The sequence below is a fragment of the Abrus precatorius genome, unplaced genomic scaffold (genome assembly GCF_003935025.1).
Source record: "Abrus precatorius isolate BTA unplaced genomic scaffold, Abrus_2018 Scaffold1, whole genome shotgun sequence".
In the NCBI taxonomy this organism is placed as follows: domain Eukaryota; kingdom Viridiplantae; phylum Streptophyta; class Magnoliopsida; order Fabales; family Fabaceae; genus Abrus; species Abrus precatorius.
This window is the reverse complement of record NW_020874291.1, coordinates 2512168-2536708: the sequence shown is the minus strand read 5'-3', so window position 1 is coordinate 2536708 and position 24541 is coordinate 2512168. Positions and strand designations below refer to the sequence as shown.

The window sequence follows — 24541 nt, the reverse complement described above, 5'->3', positions numbered from 1 at the left end:
ACATTATCAAGAGGACATTGAAGACATGCTTTTTAGCAAACAGGACTAAATAATGTGACTTTCTCAAACTTATCCATTAATCATCATCAAAGAGAAGGAGAGAAAAGAAAAAACTTGAAAGTGTTGAGAATACTTCCCTTAGCAACACATTGGGTGCAAATCCAAGTGTGGATCCACCATTAAATTTGTTGATTCTCTCACACTCTTCTTTAGAAATTTCACATTAAATATGTGTGTATTAGTGCTTGTGTAATAATTTTCAAGGTATTTGTGAAGCTTTCTTAATCGAGATAAATAGCAATTGAATTTGAGTCGTTGAACACCTAAAATCAATGATATTCCAAAGAGATCTTACTTCATACATTATGACTTCTTACCCAATTATAAAATGGTATATATAGTGGTCCTTTTTATCAATATTGCATATTAAAATATGCATTAACGGTGGTGGCAAAAATGGCCAAGCCTTTTACAAATAGATAATAATGGTATGGTCTTTGTAAAGTTTTTTATTTGCTTTGGTTGGAAGAAAATTTTTGAGACCCAAATTAATTGTTTTTCTTTCTTCTCAAGAAGAGAAAAATGTCATTTTTCTTACTTTTTTTACTCCTTGTTTTTTTTACCCTCATTCCTTTGTTCTAAATAAAGTATGAGTCTTTTTTTTATTATAAAATTTTGGTAGAAATATATATTTTTTAAAAGTAATATTAAAAAAATTAAAAAAATAAAATATTTAGAAGTTTAATTTTGTTTAAGAATGACATTTTAAAATGAGTTTAGACAAATCAAATTTATTTTTGATGATACAATAGAAATACTTTATGGCCTAGTTTAGGATATAGTTTTTTTAAGAGAAAGGGAGGGAAGGAGAATGTTTATTTGATGACAAACCCTTCAAAAACTTTCTAAGTTTATGGTTTTAAGTTCTCCCATTTTAATTTTTTTTTTATTAAGCTTCCTTCCTTCTCCCTTGTCCTCTCTTACTTTGCTCTTTAAACTTTCTTTTTTTCCTGTTTTCTAAACTTCCAAACAAAACTTTAGGTTGTGTTTAAATAGAGTAATTTTAAATTCTATGTATTTGTATAGTAAAAAAAAAATGTTTAAAATATTAAAAAAATTTAAGTAGATAATTTTTATGTCAAATACAAAAATTTTCAAATGATTTGTATTTAGAGATAATTTTAAAATCCCTCTCTTATACTTTACATTTTATCTTAGTCATTCATAGCTCCTCTCATGCTTTAACTCTCACTTTAAACATTCTTTCATTATTTATTTCATCTGGATTTTAACATTGATCTATGTTATAGATCTTATACCTAGAATCAATTCTAAAGTAAGCCGTGATATAACCTCTCAACAAATAATGCGTGTAGTTAGCTAATTGTGATTTGCAATCGAATCTAGGTGCAAAAACAATGCCTTATGAATGCCCTAAAGTTACAACACTATTTTCAATGCAAAATAAATGTATTTAAAAATAAAGACAAAACCTTATCTATTTGTATGACGTAATCAAAGTATACTAAATATTTATTTAAAAAAGTCTTAAAGAAAGGAGAAATTATATATTTTTTTTCATATAAATGTGAAAGATTTGAATGGCACAGAAGAAGTTAATTAAATTCAAATGATATTTTCCCATCAAATTTTTCTTGACAACTGGCACACAAATTAAAGAGAGATGTTATTGTTGTACCATAAAACAGAGTTAGACAAATATGACATTCACCAACTCCAATCCCCACTCCTCAATTACACATTCACCCTTTAAGTAGAGAAAATCAATGCTTCCTTGCATATACATGCAAACTCTTTTGTAGACTAACTAGATCATTCTATTTCCTTACTAATTTTACTCAAACATAATTAGTTTCTTAATAATTTAGAGGACAGATATAGCATCTGAAGCGATCAGGCTTCCTGCAAGAAAACATCTTGGGCCTTGCTTTTAAGGAAATTTAGAATTACAAAAGCTAGATACCCAACTCTTGTTAGTGCTTGATTACAACTCCTTCAAAAATGCCATCAGACCTGAAGTTAGGTGAGAAGAGTCTTGGATCAACTGGTCCTGGAAGATTAAATGAAAGTGTGAATGGTCCAGAAGAGCATAACAGCTGATTTTTCATCTCAAAAACCCGTGATTGTTTTTTTATAATTCTTCCACCAGTTAGCACCCCTTTGATCTGAACCTTCCCATCTGATTCAATATCACAACGGAACTGACCTGCTGCAAAGTATGATGATAATTCATTTAAAAGAACAATTAAGAAAGATTTTTTATGAAAAACAGGCATGCATGTTAGGTGAGTTATGGATTTATCATTAGATGAAGTTTGCTGGATTATCTAACACAAGAATCAGAGAAAGAGGATGAGACCAGGCTGATCATAGAGTTTAAGGATCCTGAAGCAACATGCATTAGAAAATGGTCATCTTTGCACCATTATCTTTTGCTTTCCCCAGTTTTTCTCTTTCCAACAAACATCAGGTAAAATGAATTCCTGAGGTTGTAATAGGCATCTCACATATCATGTTCTTTTTCGGCACCAGCAATTTTAGAATGTTGTTTATATAGTAAAAGATTGTAATGCATTAAACATCATATTCCTATTAAAAGTATTCCTACACCTCAAACAAGCTGGGGATAGTCGTTCTCAGCAATACAAAGAACATACATGATATACCAGCTCAGATGAACTTCACTACCCAGTCTTATCCTCTTTGTTGAAGGAGCTATTTAACTTTTGCAGCCCACAACATCACTCATAAAATTGCCCAAATAAATGAGTTAGTTACTAATAGAACAGCTATGATTAAAGGAGGCCCATAAGAAAAGCAGGCTACAAAAATGGCTATAGTGCAATGCATAAAAGGGCCATTTTCATTTCTCATAAATTAAATAAAAACCCTTCCAAAAGATAATCAAAGACTGGAAAAAGCAAGCTGAGTAAATAAAAAGAGGAGAAACATACAGTAATCTTTCTTGACCCCTGGTAAGGAAACTCGGAACAGATAGGCTACTTTACTTATACCAATATCCACAACACCAACAGATGGACCAAATAACCCTCTCCTTGCTGTCCCTGTTAAAATAGGATAAGAATCTTGGTCACAGTCATCAGTGTCAGGAACAGAGAGAAGGGGCATCAAGGTAGGCCCATGCCCATCAGATTTGCACATATTCTTCAAAGGATCTCCCTTGGCATTATTTCTTGTACTATAGACATGGGGAAATTCTGGCACTGGTAGAGTATCATCAATATACTTTTGCTTGGGCTCTTCTTGAAACTTTGATGATTGGCATCCACCATTTGGAACTGTCTCTGCCACTTTGTTCATGCAATTACCACCACCAGGCTTGCTTGTTTGCAGGTCAAGTTGAAAACGCAGGCATTCAGTTAGATTTAACTTCAAAGTGCTGGAACCAGTTAAAGACCTGAATCTATTTAAATTCTCCTCTTTGATGCACAGCACGGAAGGATCATCAATTAAAACAACCCCTTTAACTATTCTGAAGCTATCAGGATACCATATCTGATGGTGAAGATCCAATGGGAAAAAACTTGTGAACTGAGGACTATCCTCAGTGAAGTGAGAGGTGGGTAAAAATAATTTTCCCTTTAGATACATATGGAACATATTGAGATCTAAGATAAGTTGAGGAAAAGCATCTCTAAGTAGATAGTAATACAATCTCTCCAAGAAAGAAATGCTAACATAGGAAGGTCCCAAATCACTCAAGGCATAGGGTGGGAATCCATCCTTGCGTCTTTGAATAACAGAACATTTTGGATCATGAGAGTTAACATCAGGTCCCAAGTAAGTAGTAATGATGAAATCAATGAGAAATTTCCGATCACTATCATTATCAGTAACAGACCTTTTGTTATATATATTTCCTTTCGAATCCATGAGTGATGTGGATTCACGTTCACCTGAAAATAGCAGAGAGATTACAGTTGAGGAATATATTAATAATTTGTAATTTCTAATCAAGGAATCAAAATTGTTCACAAAGAAGTTAATATATAATCATAATTATTCCAAAACAAAAATAAAAAACCTAGGTATATAAAATTGAGGGAAAAAATAAAACAACATTAGAGTGAGAAAATGTGAAGTGTAGTATGTGGAGTGATGTCGCTAAGAAGGAGAAACAGTGAGAAGAGTGACTCACAGCAATAGAAAACGCGTTGAAAAGAGAAATTGGAAGCAAGCGACAAAGAGAGTGAATGAGTGAGTACGGCAAATCACAATATTCACTCTCACTTCTTATATGCTGGACTTGCAACTTCTGACATTACTTCATGTGACACAATGTGCTGCAACTTGACCCTTAAGTCTTCAGCTTTTACTTTTTTGTTTGATTATTTTTTAAGGAAAAATTATTTTTAATTATAAACATGCCCAAAAAAATTTTAATTAATGAATTAAGGGTTTTCCATAAAATAAGATATGTGACTGGGTCGGGGTAAGCATATGTTGGAAATGGAGTGCAGAAAATTTTCATGCGGACACAAGGAGGATATATCAACCTTTCCAAGTATAATAATACTTCCTCATCTTTGTCAAACATGGTTCAGAAATACACCAAGGCTGTTCCTCGTCTAAAGGGAAAATACAGGATCAGTGCAATCATAATTAATCATACAAGCATGATTCATTTAACTCCCTCAGGGCACTAACAGTTTCTGCCATTTGCGTCATTTTGTACATGCCTAACCCAGACAATTTCCCTTCTAGAAACAGAAATACAGAGACCTCACACACAGTTCATGTACACACAATTCTCCCTCCCTATATATTACTGCATTACAATGTGCTGGGAAGAAAATTAATGCTGAGATGACTACAGATGAAAATGCTGAAAAGAATGCACACTTGAATTGATTCCCTGAACTCATTTCCTTTCTGGAAAATTATTATCATTCTCTCTAATTTCTTAGGTGATGAAGTAGCTGTGATGATTCTGATCCAGGACTGTAATTCAGCCCATTTATATTCCATTTTGTTTTATTGACTCTTCTTCCTATTAGAAAAGTTACAAACTACGTCGTCATATTGTACTTCTCTACAATCCCACTAGTTGCTGTACTGTTCCATTGAGTTTTTTCCCTTCTCAATATTAATTCAGCCAAGTATTTGCACTTCCATTATCTGTACTCTTACACAATGTTATTCATTTTAATAATATTCATGTTCTGAATTTTTCTAATTATCTTCTCATGTCCTTAGGTTTGCCTAGATTATCTTATCATCTTCACTCTTGGTTTCCTAGTAGGTGGTCTAGGTCTGTCGTGTACACTGTTTAAGAGACATTAACCATATCAATTTCAGACTTTCAGCAAAGTATTTCCATGCACTCCTACTTAAACAGTCATGTATACATAATTCAACCAACAGTCCAGGAAGTTTAAAACATTCTGCACTCAGGTTATATTACTTGCATTCTGCACAAGGGCCTAACTAGACACATTCTGCACAACTTGCTGACCAAATTACATTCTGCTCTAAGTCACACGCCCTGCGTAATTAATTGATCAAGCCATATTCTGCACTAGCTACATATATATATAGTCCAATGGATTAACTAAAACATGTTCTGCACTACACATATAGGTTGCATAATTAGGTAACAAAAACACTTCTGCATTACACACATTTTCTGCATAATCAAATGATCAAGATACATTCTGCATAACACATAGGTTCTGCTTACTTAAATATCCAAAACACATTCTGCATAATCAAGTGAACTAAAGCATTCTGCAGCGCACAGAAATTCTGCATAACTAAGTGAATTAAAGCATTCACCACACACAAATTCCGCATAACTAAGTGAATTAAAGCATTCTGCACCACACGCAAATTCTGCATTAACATGTTTTCTGCATAATTAATTTATTTAAACACATTCTGCATAATTACTGGACTAGCATATTCTGTACTTACACTACATCATCATAGTTTCAGCAAGGAACATCTATCATTACCCTAAACATTGCATTTTCACTATAGCAACTTAATTCTGTGTTGAGATTAATACGATTATTAAAGCCTCATTTACTCAATATCCAATTTAATCCTTTCCATTTTTATTGAGGTTTTCTAAGTTGTCTTGCCCCTCTCTCCTTTTTGGTGATTCCTCTTTCCCTATATTACCTCTCGGTCTCCACACTTGGATGCCTTAAACAGTTACTTATCTCCATTCCTAGGTAGGTCCTAATCCATTACTTCAATATATTGGATTGCCAAATGTTAAATTGTACATTCACAAGGGTTATGGATCTTGGTTACCTATCTCTTGTTTTGGTTTAATCCTATTCATACTACCCTAAGACATAAGTTCTCCCTCTCCTTCCTCTCAGCACCCCTCATTTTTTCTAAAGGGACACTTTAATAATTTATTAACCTCATCATCAATTCTTCATTGTTGACTTTTGGAAACAAGGCCAAGGTACACAACACAGTTCAAGGAAGTTGTATCGCAGTCATTCAGTCCTAGTTCAAGTATGTTTTATTAATATCACAGCTTTTCAAGCATAACATTTTTATGCCATTTATTAGGCAATTTATCCTGCTGGCCGAGACCACCAAGTTGCAAAACAGAGGGGTTCAGCAACGCTCCCTCACATTCACATATAAATCTATGTTTTTAACAAGATTCCAAGGTTGACGAGGCTACCATATTGCAGAAAACATGAAAGATAAGTGATTTTTGAAGGGGCATGCAAACCACATCCATCACACAGCATAATAACACACAAATCTACACATGCATGGCTGATCTAATGTGTTCAAAACAGGGTAATGGACTCACCCTTACACTATTCGTAGTTCTGCGGTGAAGAAGAGGAAATGTGATTAGTTTTTGGTGGTGCGACTTTCTTACTGAGCCTCGGTTCCTTCAACTTTCTTGGAGGTGACCTTGGTTCCTAACAAGAACACGGTTCCTCTGGTCCGTTAGAGCTGAAAATGAGGTGCAGTGAGATGAGAATGGAGTTTTAATTGAAGAAGACTTACCTGCTTCAAGTTCTCTGTTTCCAACAAGGTGAAAACATTCAAGTGAACATGCAGCTGGGTGATCAGCGAGACTTACGAGAAATTTTGAAGTGTCTGTGTGACACAGTGTGCTGCAACTTGACCCTTAAATAATCTTCAGCTTTTATTTCTTTCTTTGAATTTTTTTAAAAAAATTTACTTTTAATTATAAACATGCCCAAACAAAAATTTAATTGATGAATTAGGTTTCATATAAAATAAAATGTATGTGACACATTGTTTTCCCGGTAAAATAAAAAATCAATTTCATAAAAATTATATAATTTTCAATATATAAAGCTTTGTAATTACTTCATACGTCAGAATCAGTAAAAAAACATTAATATATTAGTGATAATGTTGATTGTATAAACTTCTTTTAATTTTAAAAAATTAATTTTAATATTAAATTATATTTGATAAAATTATCATATCCTATAAACATATATAAAAAGTGATAAATTTAAATTAAATTTTTAAGATAAAACTATAAATTTATAATTTTGTTAGAAACTTATTTTTTTAAGAAAATTAACGAGTAATAATTATGATAAATTTTAATTGTATCATAATTTTTTATTATAATTAATTTTTTTATTTGATATATGTGTATTTTTTTACTATAATTAAAATAAAATATAATTATTTTAAATATGTCAAGAAAAATTATTTTATACTTAATTAAACATTAAATTTTAATGTAATTTACAAATTATTTAGTAACTTTCAAGAATATAATTATTCAATATACTATAAATAATAATTAAAATATTATTAAGATATTTTAATATTTAATAGATATAATTTTCAATATTAAATTTTAATTAATTTTACATATAAATATGAATAAATATATAAATTAAAAATTAAATTATTATTTTATTTATATTTTAAATTAGTTACAATGCTCGCGTTGCACATTTTTTTTATTTTTGAAAAAAAATGTTAATATATAACACATGTTAATTATATTAACATAATAATAAATAAATTATATATATATATATATATATATATATTTAAAAAATTTATAAAATAATATAAAAATTAAAAATATATATTACATTAATCAACCTATAAAAATATAACAAGAATTATTATTTTTTTATAAATGTTTATTTAAAACATAATTATATATTTTAATTATAAGATAGTTAATATATTATTTAATAATATTTAATATTATATAAATATTAATAAATTAAATAAATAGAATTATAAATATGGATATAAATAAATAATAGTAAGTGGGGGAAAATTTTTAGTGACTAAATGATATGTTAATTTTTTAAAAATAAACTGTAATATATAAAATATGTTATCCGTCCATATACAATAGTGAATATATATATATATATATATATATATATATATATAAAGAACATATAAGGAAATTAAGAACATATGTTTAAAATTATAACATTTGAATATAATTTACATAAATCAACCTATAAAAATATAACTAAAAGTTTATTATTTTGTTTATTAATGTATATTCAATTCATAATTATATATTTTAATTTGTATAATATTTAATATATTATTTAATACTATTTAATATTATACATATACATTAAAAACATTAAATAAAAATAACTACAAATATAAATATAAATGAAAAATAGTAGTTGAGGAAGAAAATTTGTGAGAAATAAATGATATGATAATTGTGGAAAAAGAAACTTTAATAGATAAAATATGTTAACATACAAATATAATAGTGAATAAATTATATACATATATATTATTTAAAAAATATTGGTAAAATAATAAATGTATATTCAATACATAATTATATATTTTAATTTATAGGATAGTAAATATATTATTTAATACTATTAAATATTTTATTTAATACTATTTGGTTGTAACTTGGCTAAGGGTTGATACAAAAATGGTTTAAATTACCTTCAACTTACTTTAATAACATACTTTTGAAGCTAATTGTTAATATCCCTCTTTCTCTTTTTATATATATATATATATATATATATATATATATATATATATTATAATTTATTTTTAAGAAGAATATTTATCACTTGTCACCCCTTTATTTTTATATTCTTCTTTTACAAATAGATAATAATGATCCCATCTTTCTAAAGTTTTCTTTATTTTGGTGGGAAAAAATTATTTTTCTTTCTTTACAGAATGAGAAATTTTATTTTATTTTTTACTTTTTTTTCTTCTCATTCTTTTTGTACCCTTATTCCTTTTCCTTTGTTTCAAATAAAATATGAATCTTTTTTTATTATAAAATTTTGGTAGAAATATATATTTTTTAAAAATAATGTTAAAAAAATTATTATCCTATTTGAAAGATTTTTTATTATCCTTCCTTCCTTTTTCTCTTATTTCTTGTCTTTTAAATATTTTTTTTAAACTCTCAAACAAAAGTTTAAATCGTATTTAGATAGAATAATTTAAATTTTTTACATTGCATGTATTTGTATAGGGAAAAAAACATGTTTAAAATATTAAAAAAAATAATTATATAATTTTTATGTCAAATAAAAAGAAATTCAAATGTTCTGTGTTGAAAGAGAATTTAAAAAATCTCTATTATAGTTTAGATTTTATATCAATCATTCATAGCTCTTCTCATGCTTCAACTCTCACTTTAATTTAAACATCCTTGCTTCTTTATTGCATCTGGATTATAACATTGATCTATTTTATAGATCTTATACCTAGAATCATTTCTAAAGTAATCCTTGATAAAACCTCTTAACAAATAATGTGTGTAGTTAGCTAGTTGTGATTTGCAATTGAATCTAGGTGCAACAACAAGGCCTTATGAATCTCCTTATGCTATACTCAACACTATTTTCAATGCAAAATATATGTATTTAAAAATAAAGACAAAGGATTATCTATTTGTACGATGTAATCAAAGTATACTAAACATTTAATGAAGTCTTAAAAGAAAGGAGAAAAGAGATTTTTCTCATGTGTAAATGTAAAAGATTTGAATGGCACAGAAGAAGTTAATTAAATTCAAATGATATTTTTTCATCGAATTTTTCTTGACAACTGGCATACAAATTGAAGAGAGATGTTCTTGTTGTTAGCACCCCTTTGATCTGAACCCTCCCATCTAATTCAATATCACAACGGAACTGACCTGGCTGCAGCAAAGTATGATGATAATTCATTTAAAAGAACAATTAAGAAAGAATATTTTATGAAAAACAGGCGTGCATGTTAGGTGAGTTATGGATTTATCATTAGATGAAGTTTGCTGGATTATCTAACACAAGAATGAGACCAGGCAGATCATAGAGTTTAAGGATCCTGAAGCAACATGCATTAGACAATGGTTATATTCTGGAGTGATTGTCATGGCATTAATCGTCATATTCCTATTAAAAGACTTCACCTCAATAGTTGTTCTCAGCAATACCAAAAGCATACATGATATATGGGTCACATGAACTTCACTCCTAGGCTTATCCTCTTTGTTGAAGGGGCTATGTAACTTTTGCAGCCCACAACATCACTCATAAAATTTCCCTAATAAATGAGTTTGTTTTTAATAGAACAACTATGATTAACAGAGGCCCATAAGAAAAGCAGGCTGGCTACAAGCATTCAGTAATTATGCATGACTTTTCATACAAAAAAGGCTATAGTGCAATGCATAGAAGGGCCATTTTCATTTCTCATAAATTAAATAAAAACCCTTCCAAAAGATAATCAAAGACAATAAAAAGACTGGAAAAAGCAGAATAAATAAAAAGAGGAACAACATACAGTAATCTTTTTTGACTCCTGGTAAGGAAACTCGAACAGATAGACTACTTTACTAACCAATATCCACAACACCAACAGATGGACCAAATAACCCTCTCCTTGCTAGTAATACAATCTCTCAAAGAAAGAAATGCTAACATAGGAAGGTCCCAAATCACTCAAGGCATAGGGAGGGAATCCATCCATGTGTCTTTGAATAACAGAACATTTTGGATCATGAGATTTAACACCAGGTCCCAAAGACCCAAGTAAGTAGTAATGATGAAATCAATGAGAAATTTCCTAATAATTTTAGAAATATATTAATAATTTGTAATTTCTAATTAAGGAATCAAAACTCTGCACAAAGAAGTTAATATATATTCATAATTATTCCAAAACAAAAATAAAAAACTAGGTATATAAAATTGAGGGAAAAAAAATAAAATAGCATTAGAGTGAGAAAATGTGTAGTCTAGTGTGTGGAGTGATGTTTCTAAGCAGGAGAAACAGTGAGAAGAGTGACTCACAGCAATAGAAAATGCGTTGAGTAATAAATCTGTATTTTAGCATGTTTTAATAGCTTATATATCAAGGAATGATCGTTAGTTTTGCACCTAGATTATCTTACCATCTTCACTCTGGGTTGCCTACTTGTAATTAGGTGGTCTAGGTCTGTAGTATACACAGTTTAAGGGACTTTAACCATTTCAGTTTCAGCAAAGTATTTCCATGCTTGATTAACAATTAACCATTTCAGCAAAGCTGGACTCTGACTTAAACAGTCATGTATACATAATTAAACCAACAGGAAGTTAAAAATGTTCTGCAGCCAGGTTATATTGCATTCTGCACAAGGGCCTAACTAAGACACATTCTGCACAACTTGCTGACCAACATGTTCTGCACTATATATATATAACCCAATGGATTAACTAAAACACATAGGTTCTGCATACTTAAATATCCAAAACACATTCTGCATAACTAAGTGAATTAAAACATTCTCCAACACACACAAATTCTGTATAACTAAGTGGATTAAAGCATTCTGCACCGCACACAAATTCTGTATAACTAAGTTAACTTGATCAAAACACATTCTGCATTAACATATTTTCTGCATAATTAGTTTAGTTAAATACACTCTGCATTAACATGTTTTCTGCACAGTTAATGGACTAGCATATTCTGCACTTACACTACTATTTTCAGTACAAAACCCGGACTATTTTAATCAATGAATTAAGGATTTTCTTAAAATAAAATATATGTGACAAAATGCTTTGTAATTACTTTGTGCAATCAGTACAAATACATTAATATATTAGTAGTCATGATGTTCGTTCATTGCACAAATTTATTTTAATTTAAAAAAGTTAATTTTAATATATAAATTATATTGGATAAAATTATTATATATTATACAAATATAAAAAAAGTATTAAATTAAAATTAAATTATTAAGATAAAATTATAAATTTATAATTTTAATAAAACTTATTTTTTAAAATTAACACTTAATAATTAAGATAAATATTGATTTTATCTTAATTTTTTATTATATTTAATAATTTTTTAATTTAATATATGTGTACTTTTTACTATAATTAAAAATTACGATTAAAAAAATAAAATATACTTATTTTAAATATGTCAGGATAAATTGTTTTATACTTAATTAGTAATTATATTTTAATATAATTTATAAATCATTAGAGTAACTTTAAAAAATATAATTACTCAATATATCAGTGATAATAATTAAAATATTTTTAAGATATAGTTAATATTTATTAAAATAAATTTTAATAATACATTTTAATTAATTTTACATATAAACTGCATAAAGATAAAGTAAAAAATAAATTATTATTTTATTTATATTTTGAATTAATTACACTGCTCGTGAGCTGCACAAATTTATTTAATTTTTAAAAAATAAGCTTTAATATATAAAATATCTCAATTATACTAATAAATAATGAATATATTATATATATAAATATATATTATTATTTAAATATATATTTAAAATTACAATATTTAAATATAATTTACATAAATTAACCTATAAAAATATAACATAAAAAGAATTATAAATTTGTTTATAAATATATTAAATACATAATTATATATTATAATTTATAAGATAGTTAATAAATTTTTAATACTATTTAATATTATATATATTAAAAAATTAAATAAAAATAACTAGAAATATGTTTATATATGAAACATAGTAGGTGATATACAAAATACGAGGAGGTAAATACATGCATTCACTTACAATAATTTATAACAAACATGTATATCAAACAAAAAATATATTTATATATTATCTTAAAAATATAAAACATATTTAATATTTTTATCTAATAATTAAGAAAATGTTAAACATTAAAAGTAAAAGAATCTAAAATATTCTGAATATTTTGTTTAAGCACAGGAGAATAGTGAAGGGTAGAGGCTTGGGGATGTCACCAGAGAAGAAATAGCAAACACCAGGATAAGTCATCCAATGAGCTGTTTGTGAATATTTTCCTGTACTGGGCGCTGAGTGCTTAGTTCTTCTTGGATGGGATGCATGTAAATAGCATCATTTTTTAACTCAAATTGACCAGTTCGGTTATTTTTTCTTTTCAAAATAACTATTATTTAATACACTACTAAAATTATGAAACAAGCATTTGTTCATTCAAATAATTAATAATAACCAGTTTATAAAATAAAATTTGGGTCAAAATTATTAAATACTATCTAAACAATGAAAGAAAAAAAAATTATATAAACAATTTAAAATTATATAAGAAAATCTTTTGACATAGAAAATCTAGTCCTTCCCACTAGAGGCCAGGGTCTCCAGTGGGTGGGTTTGTTCAGCTCAAACACTGTGGAGGCAGAGAAGAGGCTCAAAGAATGGCAGCAGAGTCACTGAGAGTAACCACTTCATCTCTCTGCCATCTCAATGAATCACAGAGGAGACCAACCCCACTCTCTCCGGTTCGCTTCATGGGTTTTCGCCCTCGACCCTCTCACTCTCTCTGTTCATCTTCTCTTTTGCACTTCTTGGGGAGTTCTCGAATCAACCACAATTCTTCCAATTCACGCCACCTTGCTCCAAGAAGAAGAAACCATTCTGTTTTCGCCTCCCATGTCGAAAGCCACACAACCTTTCACTTAGAGCGGTGTTTTGCAGCGCCGTCCGCCTCTTCCACTTCGATGAAGGGCCAGTACGGTGCCTTCGGTGCCGTTACCTTGGAGAAATCAAAGCTTGATTTAACGCAAAAGCAAACCCAATCCTCCCCCAAGGTAACTCCTTTTTCCTTCTTTTCTTTCACCTGTTTAGGGTTTTCTTCAAAGCTTCCGTTTCTTTTATCATTTTATTTTAGTTTTATCATTTCTTTTATTTTATTTGCCTTTTTCATTTTTGTTTATGGGTGGATAATTAACTTTTACTCTCCAACTGCTTACTACTCGAAATAAGAGGTTATTGAAAATTGAATCATCGTCATTGTAATAGACAATAACAATTTTTGTTTTACTCTTTTTGTTTCTTGTGCTTCATTTGCCTAATAGTGTCTTGCATTATGCTTTGTTAGGGATGAAAAGTGTGTTTGAAAAGCTAGGTTTTACTTGACTGAAGGTGTTTTTGTTGATTGCTACTGTTAACCATATGCTTTTGTAAATGCTTTAAGTTGTTTTAGTTTATTGGATGTCAAATAAGTAGTTTCTACATTTTTACAAATAATTTAGTTTCTTATCCAAGTTTATTAAAAAGCTTTAGGTTACGATAATTAGCTTTTGTTTGATTTGAATTACTATAAATTTACTATCACTATTGAATAAAGTTGAGTTCATTTCTTATTCATTCTCCTCACAATTCTATGAATTTTTTCTTTATTCAATTTTTACTCTTGTGCCATAAAAACTAAGAAAGTGGTATCTGAGCTATCTTCTCACATATCTATGAAAATGGATGTTGAATCAAATATCTCACAAGTTGCTCCCCTTGTCTTGGATGGAGAAAACTCTGATCCTTGGGCTATCAAAATAGAGACTTACCTTGAGACTTTGGATCTTTGGAAAACTGTTGAAGAGGATTACGAAGTTCTTCTGCTCTCGCACTATCTTACCCTGATTCAAATAAAAATTCACAAGGAGAGAAAAACATGGAAGGAAAAGGCAAAATTATGTCTTTTTGCTGGTGTTTTAACAACTATCTTCACCAAGATCACGACTTTAAAAGCAACAAAGCCAATTTGGAATTATCTCAAGGAAGAATATGTCGAAAATGAAAGAATTTGAGGCAACCAAAGTATACTCACGCAGGCTGCTTGACATAGCTAACAAAGTAAGATTACTAAGCATTGAGTTTTCTTATTCTAGAATTATGGAAAATTTTTTGGTAATGGTGCCCAAAAGATTTTAGGCAACAATCACCACTTTAAAAAATCACACTGGTGAAACTGTTAAATGCCTTACAAGCATAAGAACAAAAGCATTGGATGAGACAAGAGGGTGTTGTTGAGAGAGTTACATGTCACTCATCATGAAAATGAAAAATACAAGAAAAAATATTATCCTCCATGTCACCATTGTGGAAAAAATGACCATTTTCCTTTCAAATGTTGGAGGAAGCTTGATACACAATGCAGTAAATACAACCAAATGGGACATGGTGTTATATGCAAAAATAAAAACCAACACTGAGATGAAGAAGCTAAGATTTTTTATTAGGAGGAAGAAGATCATTTATATGTTGCTATTTGTTTCTCAGACTTTAAATCAAATAAAAGTTGGCTAATTGATAGTGGTTGCACTAACCATATGACTAATAACAAAGAGCTTTTTAGAGATTTGATGTCGACCAACATCACAAAAGTCAAAATAGGTATTGGTGATTTCATCACAGTCAAAGGAAATGGGACAATTGTAATAGCAAGCTACTCAAGCATAAAATTAATTCATGATGTTCTTTTGGTCCTGAAATTAATCAAAATTTGTTAAGTGTTGGTCAACTGATTAAAAGAGGATTTAAAGTTATTTTTGAAGACAAACATTGTTTGATTAAATATGAAGTTAATCAAGATATTTTCATGGAGATGACTCCGTACTCCAATTTGGCGGAGGAACTCTAGGACACCTTTGGAGAAATGCACCTTGTGCTGTAGCTAATCAAGTAGCTCTTGAAGCATGTATACAAGCTCAGAATGAGGGACATGATTTTGCTCGTGAAGTTAATGAAATTATCCGTGATGATAGTAAATGGAGTCCTGAATTAGCTACTGCTTGTGAGGTAAAAATGAAAAGAAACAATTTTACTCTAAATCTGTTGGAGGAGGAGCAAACAACTTTCTCAGACAAAGAAAATATCACAACAATTCATCTTGATATCTTGAGTGTTGAAAGTAAGTTTTCTTGTTTCATGTAAAGTGTAAATGAAAGACATCTCAAGGTTACAAAAATGGTGGTTAAATATTTCAAAGACACTCGTAACTCAGGCATCAACTTTAAGCGGAGTGAAAATTTTAAGTTGACTGATTTTTGTAACTATTATCGGAGTGACTCAGTTAATGATTGGAGAAATTTCTTAAGACTAGTGACATTGAATCACGTTCTGTGACAAAAAAGGATGTTATTTAATTCTAATTTGAAACAAAAAGAGAACACAAGATTTTTCCTAACAACAAGTCTAGTTTTTTTTACAAATTTAAATAGCAAAAAAAATAAAAATAAAAATAAAATAGAGTTTGCTGTATAAAAAATAAGAAGTGTTAACAATATGCTTTTGTAACTGCTTTCATTTGTTTTTTGTTGTTTCAGTTTATTGTACCTGTATCTTAGTTAATAAGAGTTTCTATATTTTTTGGAATAATTTAGTTTGTTATCCAAGTTTGTTAAAAATCTTTTAGTTACTTTGTTTCTGTTTTATTTGAATTACCATAAATGTACTGTCACTATGGAATAATGTTGAGTTCATTTCTCATTCATTTTCCTCATAATTCTACACATTTTTCTTTCTTCCTTTTTTACTTTTGTGCCATAAAAACTATAACGGGTATTGAGTCTGAAATGAGATTGGATTGAATATTTTAAAGCGTTACTTATGTTGTTTACATAAAGGATTATCGATTACATATGAGAAATGTCCAGGCTGACTGACTGGTCTTTCCCAATAACACGTTTGCTGTCCATTTTGGCAACATATGTTGTTACTTGAGCCTAGAACCATGTGGTATCTCTAGGCAGCTACCTTAGTTGAATTATTTGTTCCCACTCAATAATTGTTAAGATTATCAAAAGCTTGTAATAGCTCCTGAGAAAACAAGTTTTTTATGATTACGCCAGCTATAATCAGCATCAGCAATAGCATGTACCTATGAAGCATGGACACCTCTCTTGTTTGAGGTGTCATTGTGTCCTACATGTTTCTAACATCGATACTTCTCAAACACTTGTTCGACATGAGTTGCACACTCCTTATTAGGTGTTCAATTAATTTTTTTGACTCGGACACTTGAGCTAACACTTCTATATTTTTTGGCCACCACCTAAACCTACACTACAGTATAGATGGACCCATACTGATATTAACTAAATTTTCAATTTTTTTAACTTTTAATAAACACAAACTTCAAATATAAGGTAAATAGTGCTTATTCTTTTTAGTAGAGCTTGTTATCATAGAAAATAATATAAAACTAGTGTATTGGTTTCATAAGGTTAATCTGATATAATTTTATCTTGTTTGACATTTTTTTACAGAAACCAAGTACTTACATTGTAAAATATCTTAATATTTTTTTGGGAAGCTTATTAATTACTATGTGTGTGTGTATTGTTGTCCTATATTTTTAACATAAGCCATGTCATGTTGAAGTCTGTGCTTTGTAGGCTCATACCAAATTTCTTATTTTGACCACGAAAACTGTTTTGGAGTTTGGAGGGGGAAAGAAGGAAATGATTTGAAGGGTAAGGGAGGAGAGGAGAAGGGAGAAGAAAGGAGAGTTAATAAAAAATCTTCTAAATTGAGAAAATTTAAAAACATAGAATTAGGAGGATTTATAACATAATTGTTAATCTTAGATAGCAGGGTGTAGTGGATGATCCTCAAAACGCTAAAGCAGAATAGCACATAGTGGGATTACTGCTATTTTAAAGTTTTTTATATGGAGATAAAATATATAAATATGCAGGTAATTTTGTATATAATGCTAAAAAAAATGCATAAATAGCATATGAATAATTATCAACAAAAGACAAAGAGAAGAAAGAAAGTGAATTTTCTGAAAGAACACAAGCAGGACTGTAAATCATAGAATAGAAAGAAGAAAGGAAGTAGATTTTGCTAGAGAAGTCATCAAAGATGAGTGGCTCTGCTGGATTGGAGATTGTTGCAAAGCAGAACAGAGATAGAGATGAGAGGAGCTTTGAACAGAGAAGGTGGGGTTTTGTCATGTGTCTCCAGTTGCAAAGCAGATGAGCGGAAGGGGTGTCGAAGAGAGAAAGGAAGAAGAAAACTGCAGGAAAAAGTGAGGTTAGATCTGAAAACTGAGAAGACTATTTTACCCTTAAAAACCTTAAAGACTGTCCATCATAAGGGCAAGTAGGAAAAATCAGTTTGTTTATAAAAGATTAAAAGTTTTTTTTGTCCATAAAACTCTAAAATTACTTTGTTTTGAGGGTAGAAAGTAACTTTCCCTATGGTGGCCCCGTGAAAGGCTGTGTTTTGGGCTGCAAATACAGTTGCGATGGTCATGACAGCAAAAACACTCTGCTATGCCATATCTGTACAGGCCAAAAGCTGCCTTGCCATGCACCACCGCTGTCGCACGCTGTTGACAACTATGGTTTATAAAACCTCTCTCTCATCTAAAAACTCCCAAATAAAGACTATCATGATATGAGGCTTCCCCTTCCCTTCCAAAACCCAACTCTCAAACCAAGCTTAAAAGTTCTTAAAGATAATAATATTATCATTATAGTTTTTTTTTTTTCCTTTAATAGAAAAAAGGATTTCACAGAAAAAAGAGCTGACTGATTAATTAATTCAATTTATCCTTGTTTGATATTCTTGATTATTGGAATGTGTGATTTTTTTTTCTTAGCTAATTTTTGAGCTTTTTGTCTTTAAAAGCCCAATTTCGAACTTCCATTAATATTTAAGTTAGGTGCAATTTTCTGACTGGAAGTTCTAAGAAAGAAAAGGTTTCCATTACTCCTTCTATGTTATCCCCTCAAATTATTAATGTCTAATGAGAAATAGGCTAGACAGTCAATGTGTTATGGTATGCAGGATCCCTTAATGAGAGTACCCTTTTAAGGTTGTTTATTCTGAATGCATAAAACAATGATATTTAGTTTAAGCTCAGTGTCTGGGTTGCGTTACTGTACCTAAACTTTCAGTGTAGTTTGCATGAGATCTATGTTTGTATTGGGTGATCAGCTTTGATTTGTTGAGTTCATTTTTATCTTTATTTGCAAGTTAGTACCTTGAAATTCATTTTCATGCTTTTGTTGGCAGCTAGATGTTGGGGGAGGTGGTGGAGATATTGGAAAAAAAATCAACCATGGTGGTGGTGATGGAGGTGATGATGATGGTGATGATGATGATTACTTTGATGACTTTGATGATGGTGATGAGGGAGATGAGGGTGGCTTGTTTAGGATACGGATACTTCTTGAAGAGGTTAGGTATATCATTTAATAGTATTTTTTTGAAATTTCCCCCTTCTGTAAAACATATACAACCTTTTATTGCTTTAATTTGCATTTCCTAAATAAATGAAATTTATTTTGTCCCTGTTGCAGTTATTTGACCGAAAATTTGTGGATGCTGTGTTAAATGAATGGCAAAGGACTATGATGGATTTGCCTGCTGGGTTTCGGCAAGCTTATGAAATGGTACTGTATTTTTCAGTTGTATTTTCTTTTAGTCTGTGAAGCATACGGCTGCATACTGACTAAAGTTTTGCTTTAAGGGGTTGGTTAGCTCAGCTCAAATGGTAAAATTTCTAGCAATCAATGCTAGGCCAACCACCAGTAGGTTTATTTCCCGAAAACTTCCTCAAGCACCATCGAGGGCTTTCATAGGAAGGTAATTTCAATTATGTCCCTATTGTCTTCCAGAATTTTACACAAATATAAGAAATTTGGAATTTAATACCTCAAATTTCAACCTATGGTTTTTCTTCTGAATCATTAGTTTTCCATTTTTGGTTTAAATACCTTTCTTTATGATAAGCTACAAAAGAGAGGGACAGTTCTCTCTGGAAAAACTTCTCAATGACGGAACCGGAGCTTTAACCTTGTTTTCTGCTTTCCCCTGATAGTATAAGAGGGTTATATCTTTTGCATACATGGAAAGTACATTGTACATCTAATTTTTATGGTCAAATCGGCAGCATGATGAAAATTTATGAAATGAATGCTTTTACTTTTGCTGTTTGAACTTTCTATTTGGAGTGTATGGTTTTATATACTACTATCTCATCATATATAAATCTTTGATTGCACAGGTTGCTTGCAGATCCTGCATTCTTGTATAGGTTTCTATTAGAGGAGGTTGCAACAATAGGATGCTCAGTGTGGTGGGAGTTTAAAAATCGAAAAGATAGGTTTGTTCTGTTTGTTTTTAAATGATTTGGAAGTTTGTCTGGTGTTCTTATGATGAATTAAAGTAATAACTGTTAACTTTAATTTGACTCTAGGATAAAGCAGGAGTGGGATCTTGCACTTATCAATGTGCTCACAGCAGCAACATGCAATGCAGTAGTTGTTTGGTCCCTTGCACCTTGTCGATCATATGGGAACACTTTTCGGTTTGATTTACAAAATACATTGCAGAAGCTTCCTAACAACATATTTGAAAAGAGCTATCCACTTAGGGAATTTGACTTGCAAAAGAGAATTCAGTGCTTTTTGTTCAAGGCTGCTGAGTTGTGCATGGTTGGTTTGAGTGCTGGTGCAGTACAGGGTACATTGTCAAACACTTTGGCAAGGAAAAAGGAAGGAAGGTATACAGGGTTGGAACCCAACTTAAGTTCAATAGCATGTTTGGTCAAATTAGGAGTTCTTAATACTAATTTTTTTTCTTTACATATGTCATGCCTGAATCATCTGCAGATTATCTGTGACAGTCCCAAGTGTAAGCAGCAATGCACTTGGTTACGGTGCTTTCCTTGGAATTTATGCTAACCTGAGATATCAACTGTTATGTGGATTTGATAGCGCGATGATGAGCCATTTTGATGTTATTGGAGTTGCATTGTTCTTTAGCACAGCATTCAGGTATACCTTTTGCGGTACCAAATGAGTTGTTCGTTGGTATTGTTGAATTTGCTTTACCACTTTAGTTTTAGCAAATCTGCCAATAATTTTATATGGCAGAGGAAGAAAGTATTTTGGAGTTTTGATGCGCCTGTTTTTTGAGCATTTTATTCTGAATTGTGTGCAGGGCCTTGAACGTTCAATTAGGAGAAACTTCTAAGCGTGCCTGGCTCGGAGTTGAGGCAGATCCGCTGGCTCAGTCGGATGACCTCTTGAAAGCTTACAACAGGACTTCTGAGAATATAGAAAAGCCGTCCTCAAAATGGTTTATATCAAAAAATGCAGTTGTTTCTGGGCTTGGGCTCCTGGGCATCAAACAAGGGAATGCAGATGGGGCTGGCGCAGAATCTACACCTAAAGCTCGGCGAAAAAGGGTTGTTCGGAAGAAGGTTGCTGCAGGTTCAGCTTAGTTTCTTCTGATGTAAATGCAGTCATCCAATTTTGCTGTTTGCTAGAGTTTGCTACTACTGGAGTGTCCTTGGCGGTTACTGGCTGCTCCCCACTTTAGTGGACCAAGATTTTTCTTCACATTAACTAAAATTTGAGGAGGGTTATGTTTTTAAATTCTTTTTAGGGATTCTTGTATCGATCCTTTGTGTTTTGCTACCTGAATCTGTACTATATATTTTTAATTTTTCAAATAAAGTAGAGCAAGTATTTTTTCTTCCCTTGATCCAAACACCTGACGTCCTTGTAACTTCAATGCAGACTAAAAAATGTAGTTCACATACTCCTCTCCAGTCAATGATCTTCAAGTCATAGATCATGTAATGTCCCCAGCTTATGTTCCGGAGACTCCTAATCATATTGATTATAAAATTCAACTTATGATTTTCGTCCATTTTTTCTTTTTATTTCTGGCAATGAAAACGTAATGATCTACTTAGTTTGCTCATTTTCTATTTTCATTTTACTTGGATTTTAGAAAATATTTTTTTAAAACATTTTTAAAATCTAGCTCAAATTTGAAAAAAAAAAAAAAAACTTGATTTCAACTTTTTATTTAAAAATAAAAAAACTTGAAGATGAGAATAAAAATGTGGTAACATTATTTTAAATATTATTTAATTTTAATTAGGCTTTATTATATTTACTGAATCATAGCTTTGTGCTTTTTCTTTTTCATCCAATGTATTTTTTTTTTTTGCCTGTATTCTTTTTTTTTTTTCACATTTGTTCCTTTTTTGCTTTTCTTTTCTCATTATTTTTTTATTTTTTACTTTTTGAAATACGGTGACAAAGTATTTTACTTTCATCATTTTTGCAAGGTTGGGTATGATTTTTCTTTTTCTTTCCTCTATTCACAAATTTATTTTAATTTTTAGAAAATAAACTTTAATATATAAAATATGTTAACTATACTAATATAATATTGAGTAAATTATATATATAGTTATTTAAAAATATCTGTGAATAAAAATAAAAAATAGAACTAAGAATATATATTTAAAATTACAATATTTAAATATAATTTACATAAATCAACCTATAAAAGTATAACATAAAACAATTATTATTTTGTTTTATAAATGTATAGCAATAGATAATTATGTATTTTAAGGTATAGAATAATAAATATATTATTTAATACTATTTAATATTATATATAAATATTAAATAAAAAATAACTACAAATATGGATATAAATAAAAAATAGTAAGTGTGAAAGAAAATTTATAACGAACGAATGATAGGAAGAGGGTAGTCAAGTGGTATCAGGTGAATTCGATATATCCGCTTAATGGTGACATATGAACTTCATATATCATTACAATAGAAATATAGTTAGCATTTTTATATTTTTAACCTATGCTCACTATTTTGATTATAACTCTTGATGCTGGTGGAGTTTTACATTAATTTTTATTGCGTTTGAAAGTTAACTCAAAAAATTTTGATTTGACATAAATTTAGAGTTCTAAGTTGAAAGTTATGAACATTTAAAGTTACACTATGACGATGTTACAATAATTAGTATCCATTAATAGTTTACAATTAGGATTTGAGTCTAATTATACTTTATAACCCATTTTTTTCTAAATTTTTTAGTTTAGGTTTATTTTAGGGTTAGCTTCTATATAAAGAGAGGTAATTTGAAAAATTAAGGATCCATCTTTTGAACTTCCTTTAAATTTAACATTTTTTGTTAATTTTGATTTTGTGTTAGATTGAGTTCTTTGTTTCTTCTTCCAAATTTATTTTAGTTTTTTCATAAGTTTTTCTAAACTCTCGTTTATGTTTACAATTATGATGGAAGAATAACTTTATAAATCGACCTATGACTTCAATCCCACAATTCTGAGGTAACATTTTCTATTTTAATCAAATTTAAAACATTAAACCTAAAGAAATGTCAATTTTCCTATCTATTTTAATTCTAATTTTTCCTTTTTTCCACTATGTTTTACTTAATTTTATTTCTTTCTATAACATAGAATCATTTACTTTTAAGAATGGTAATCTCTCCTAATTGTCAAAGAAATATAATTATAGACTCATCGTATTTACTTAATATAAATATCTAAATTAATGTTTTCAATTTAATCTCATTTAAATTCATTATAATTCTTTTAACAAATTTTCTAAACAATTTCCTTTAAATTTAAATCTTCATTTAATATGATTATCAAATTAAAAATCAAGAGTATTTTCATTTTTTTCACATCATGGTTGTCATCACTTCATCACTAACAGAATCATATCAAACCAATAATAAATGAGAGATTCAGGGTTCTCTCTTTTTAATTTAATTCAAACTATTCATGAACTCAATATTAACCTCTCTCCTATCCTAGTCCAAACTCTTGAGGATTTGGAAGATGATTGTTCTGACAACTTCAAGAACTTGCTTTTCTCATACCAAACTAGTAGGAATGTTGAAGAGAAAAGAAAAATATACCTATTTAACCATGAAGTTCAAACTCCCTAATGAATCATGAATTAAAACATAATAAACAGATTTTAAGAAAATTTACCTCGAAGAGTTGATGATCCAGAAATCGTGAACCTAAAAGGAATTGAAGTGACAGCCTACTTAGAAATCGACTTGAAGCTTGAATTCAAACACTTACACGCGATGTTTGGATGCTACAAAATAGCGATGAATTATAAAATTGAAGCAATGGACCTCACAGAAATCATTTTGAGATGAAAAAAAACTCTTTACTTGCGCTGTCGTAGGAGATAAGGAGTAGTACAAAAAGTGGTGTAATATAGCCCACAGCAAACTTTCAACAATGCCGCCATTTTCGTTACGGTAATGGATGGGGTAACTGTTAACATTCCTTGGCCAAGTTATTCGAAGAAAAATATCTCCCTACACATAAGTCACTCCACGGTACTTACCCTCTCCGGAACCAAGACCAAAACACAAGCCCAAACACTAGCCTAAAAACAAACCTAACCTCATCGCAATCCATCAAATCCACTA

The 24541-nt window shown here is 30.0% G+C and overlaps 2 protein-coding genes across 4 annotated transcripts; one reads left to right on the top strand and one right to left on the bottom strand.

The window, feature by feature from the left end:
- Window positions 1–1743: 1743 nt before the first annotated feature.
- On the bottom strand, window positions 1744–23982 carry LOC113856880 (increased DNA methylation 3). Of its 2 annotated transcripts, XM_027488679.1 has the most exons (5): window positions 23977–23982; window positions 8917–8920; window positions 2976–3938; window positions 2688–2750; window positions 2186–2227 (listed from the first exon to the last, which is right to left on the bottom strand). In XM_027488679.1, exons 3-4 carry the CDS (start codon window positions 3913–3915, stop codon window positions 2737–2739), a joined length of 954 nt encoding a protein of 317 aa, XP_027344480.1. In that variant the 5' UTR covers window positions 3916–3938; window positions 8917–8920; window positions 23977–23982; the 3' UTR covers window positions 2186–2227; window positions 2688–2736. The 2 variants fall into 2 exon arrangements, with proteins under 2 accessions (XP_027344473.1, XP_027344480.1); XM_027488672.1 differs by lacking the exon at window positions 2688–2750 and having other exon boundaries at window positions 1744–2230.
- Window positions 13615–21948, top strand: LOC113856871 (protein RETICULATA-RELATED 1, chloroplastic-like). 2 transcript variants are annotated; one of them, XR_003503051.1, is made up of 8 exons: window positions 13615–14091; window positions 19307–19471; window positions 19594–19686; window positions 19764–19879; window positions 20301–20399; window positions 20493–20798; window positions 20852–21072; window positions 21239–21946. XR_003503051.1 is itself a non-coding variant. In XM_027488660.1 (8 exons), the coding sequence occupies exons 1-8, from the start codon at window positions 14002–14004 to the stop codon at window positions 21519–21521; spliced, it is 1317 nt and encodes a 438-aa protein (XP_027344461.1). In that variant the 3' UTR covers window positions 21522–21948. The 2 variants fall into 2 exon arrangements, 1 of the variants encoding a protein (XP_027344461.1); XM_027488660.1 differs by having other exon boundaries at window positions 14002–14091; window positions 20908–21072; window positions 21239–21948.
- Window positions 23983–24541: the final 559 nt, after the last annotated feature.

Coding starts and splice junctions, on each gene's coding strand:
- LOC113856880 (XM_027488672.1), bottom strand. CDS start 3,915: ATGGATTCGAAAGGAAATATATATAACAAAAGGTCTGTTACTGATAAT. Junction 2,231..2,975: donor AGGGGTCAAGAAAGATTACT/GTATGTTTCTCC, acceptor CATACTTTGCAG/CAGGTCAGTTCCGTTGTGAT.
- LOC113856871 (XM_027488660.1), top strand. CDS start 14,002: ATGAAGGGCCAGTACGGTGCCTTCGGTGCCGTTACCTTGGAGAAATCA. Junction 19,472..19,593: donor TACGGATACTTCTTGAAGAG/GTTAGGTATATC, acceptor TCCCTGTTGCAG/TTATTTGACCGAAAATTTGT. Junction 19,880..20,300: donor TCGAGGGCTTTCATAGGAAG/GTAATTTCAATT, acceptor TTGATTGCACAG/GTTGCTTGCAGATCCTGCAT.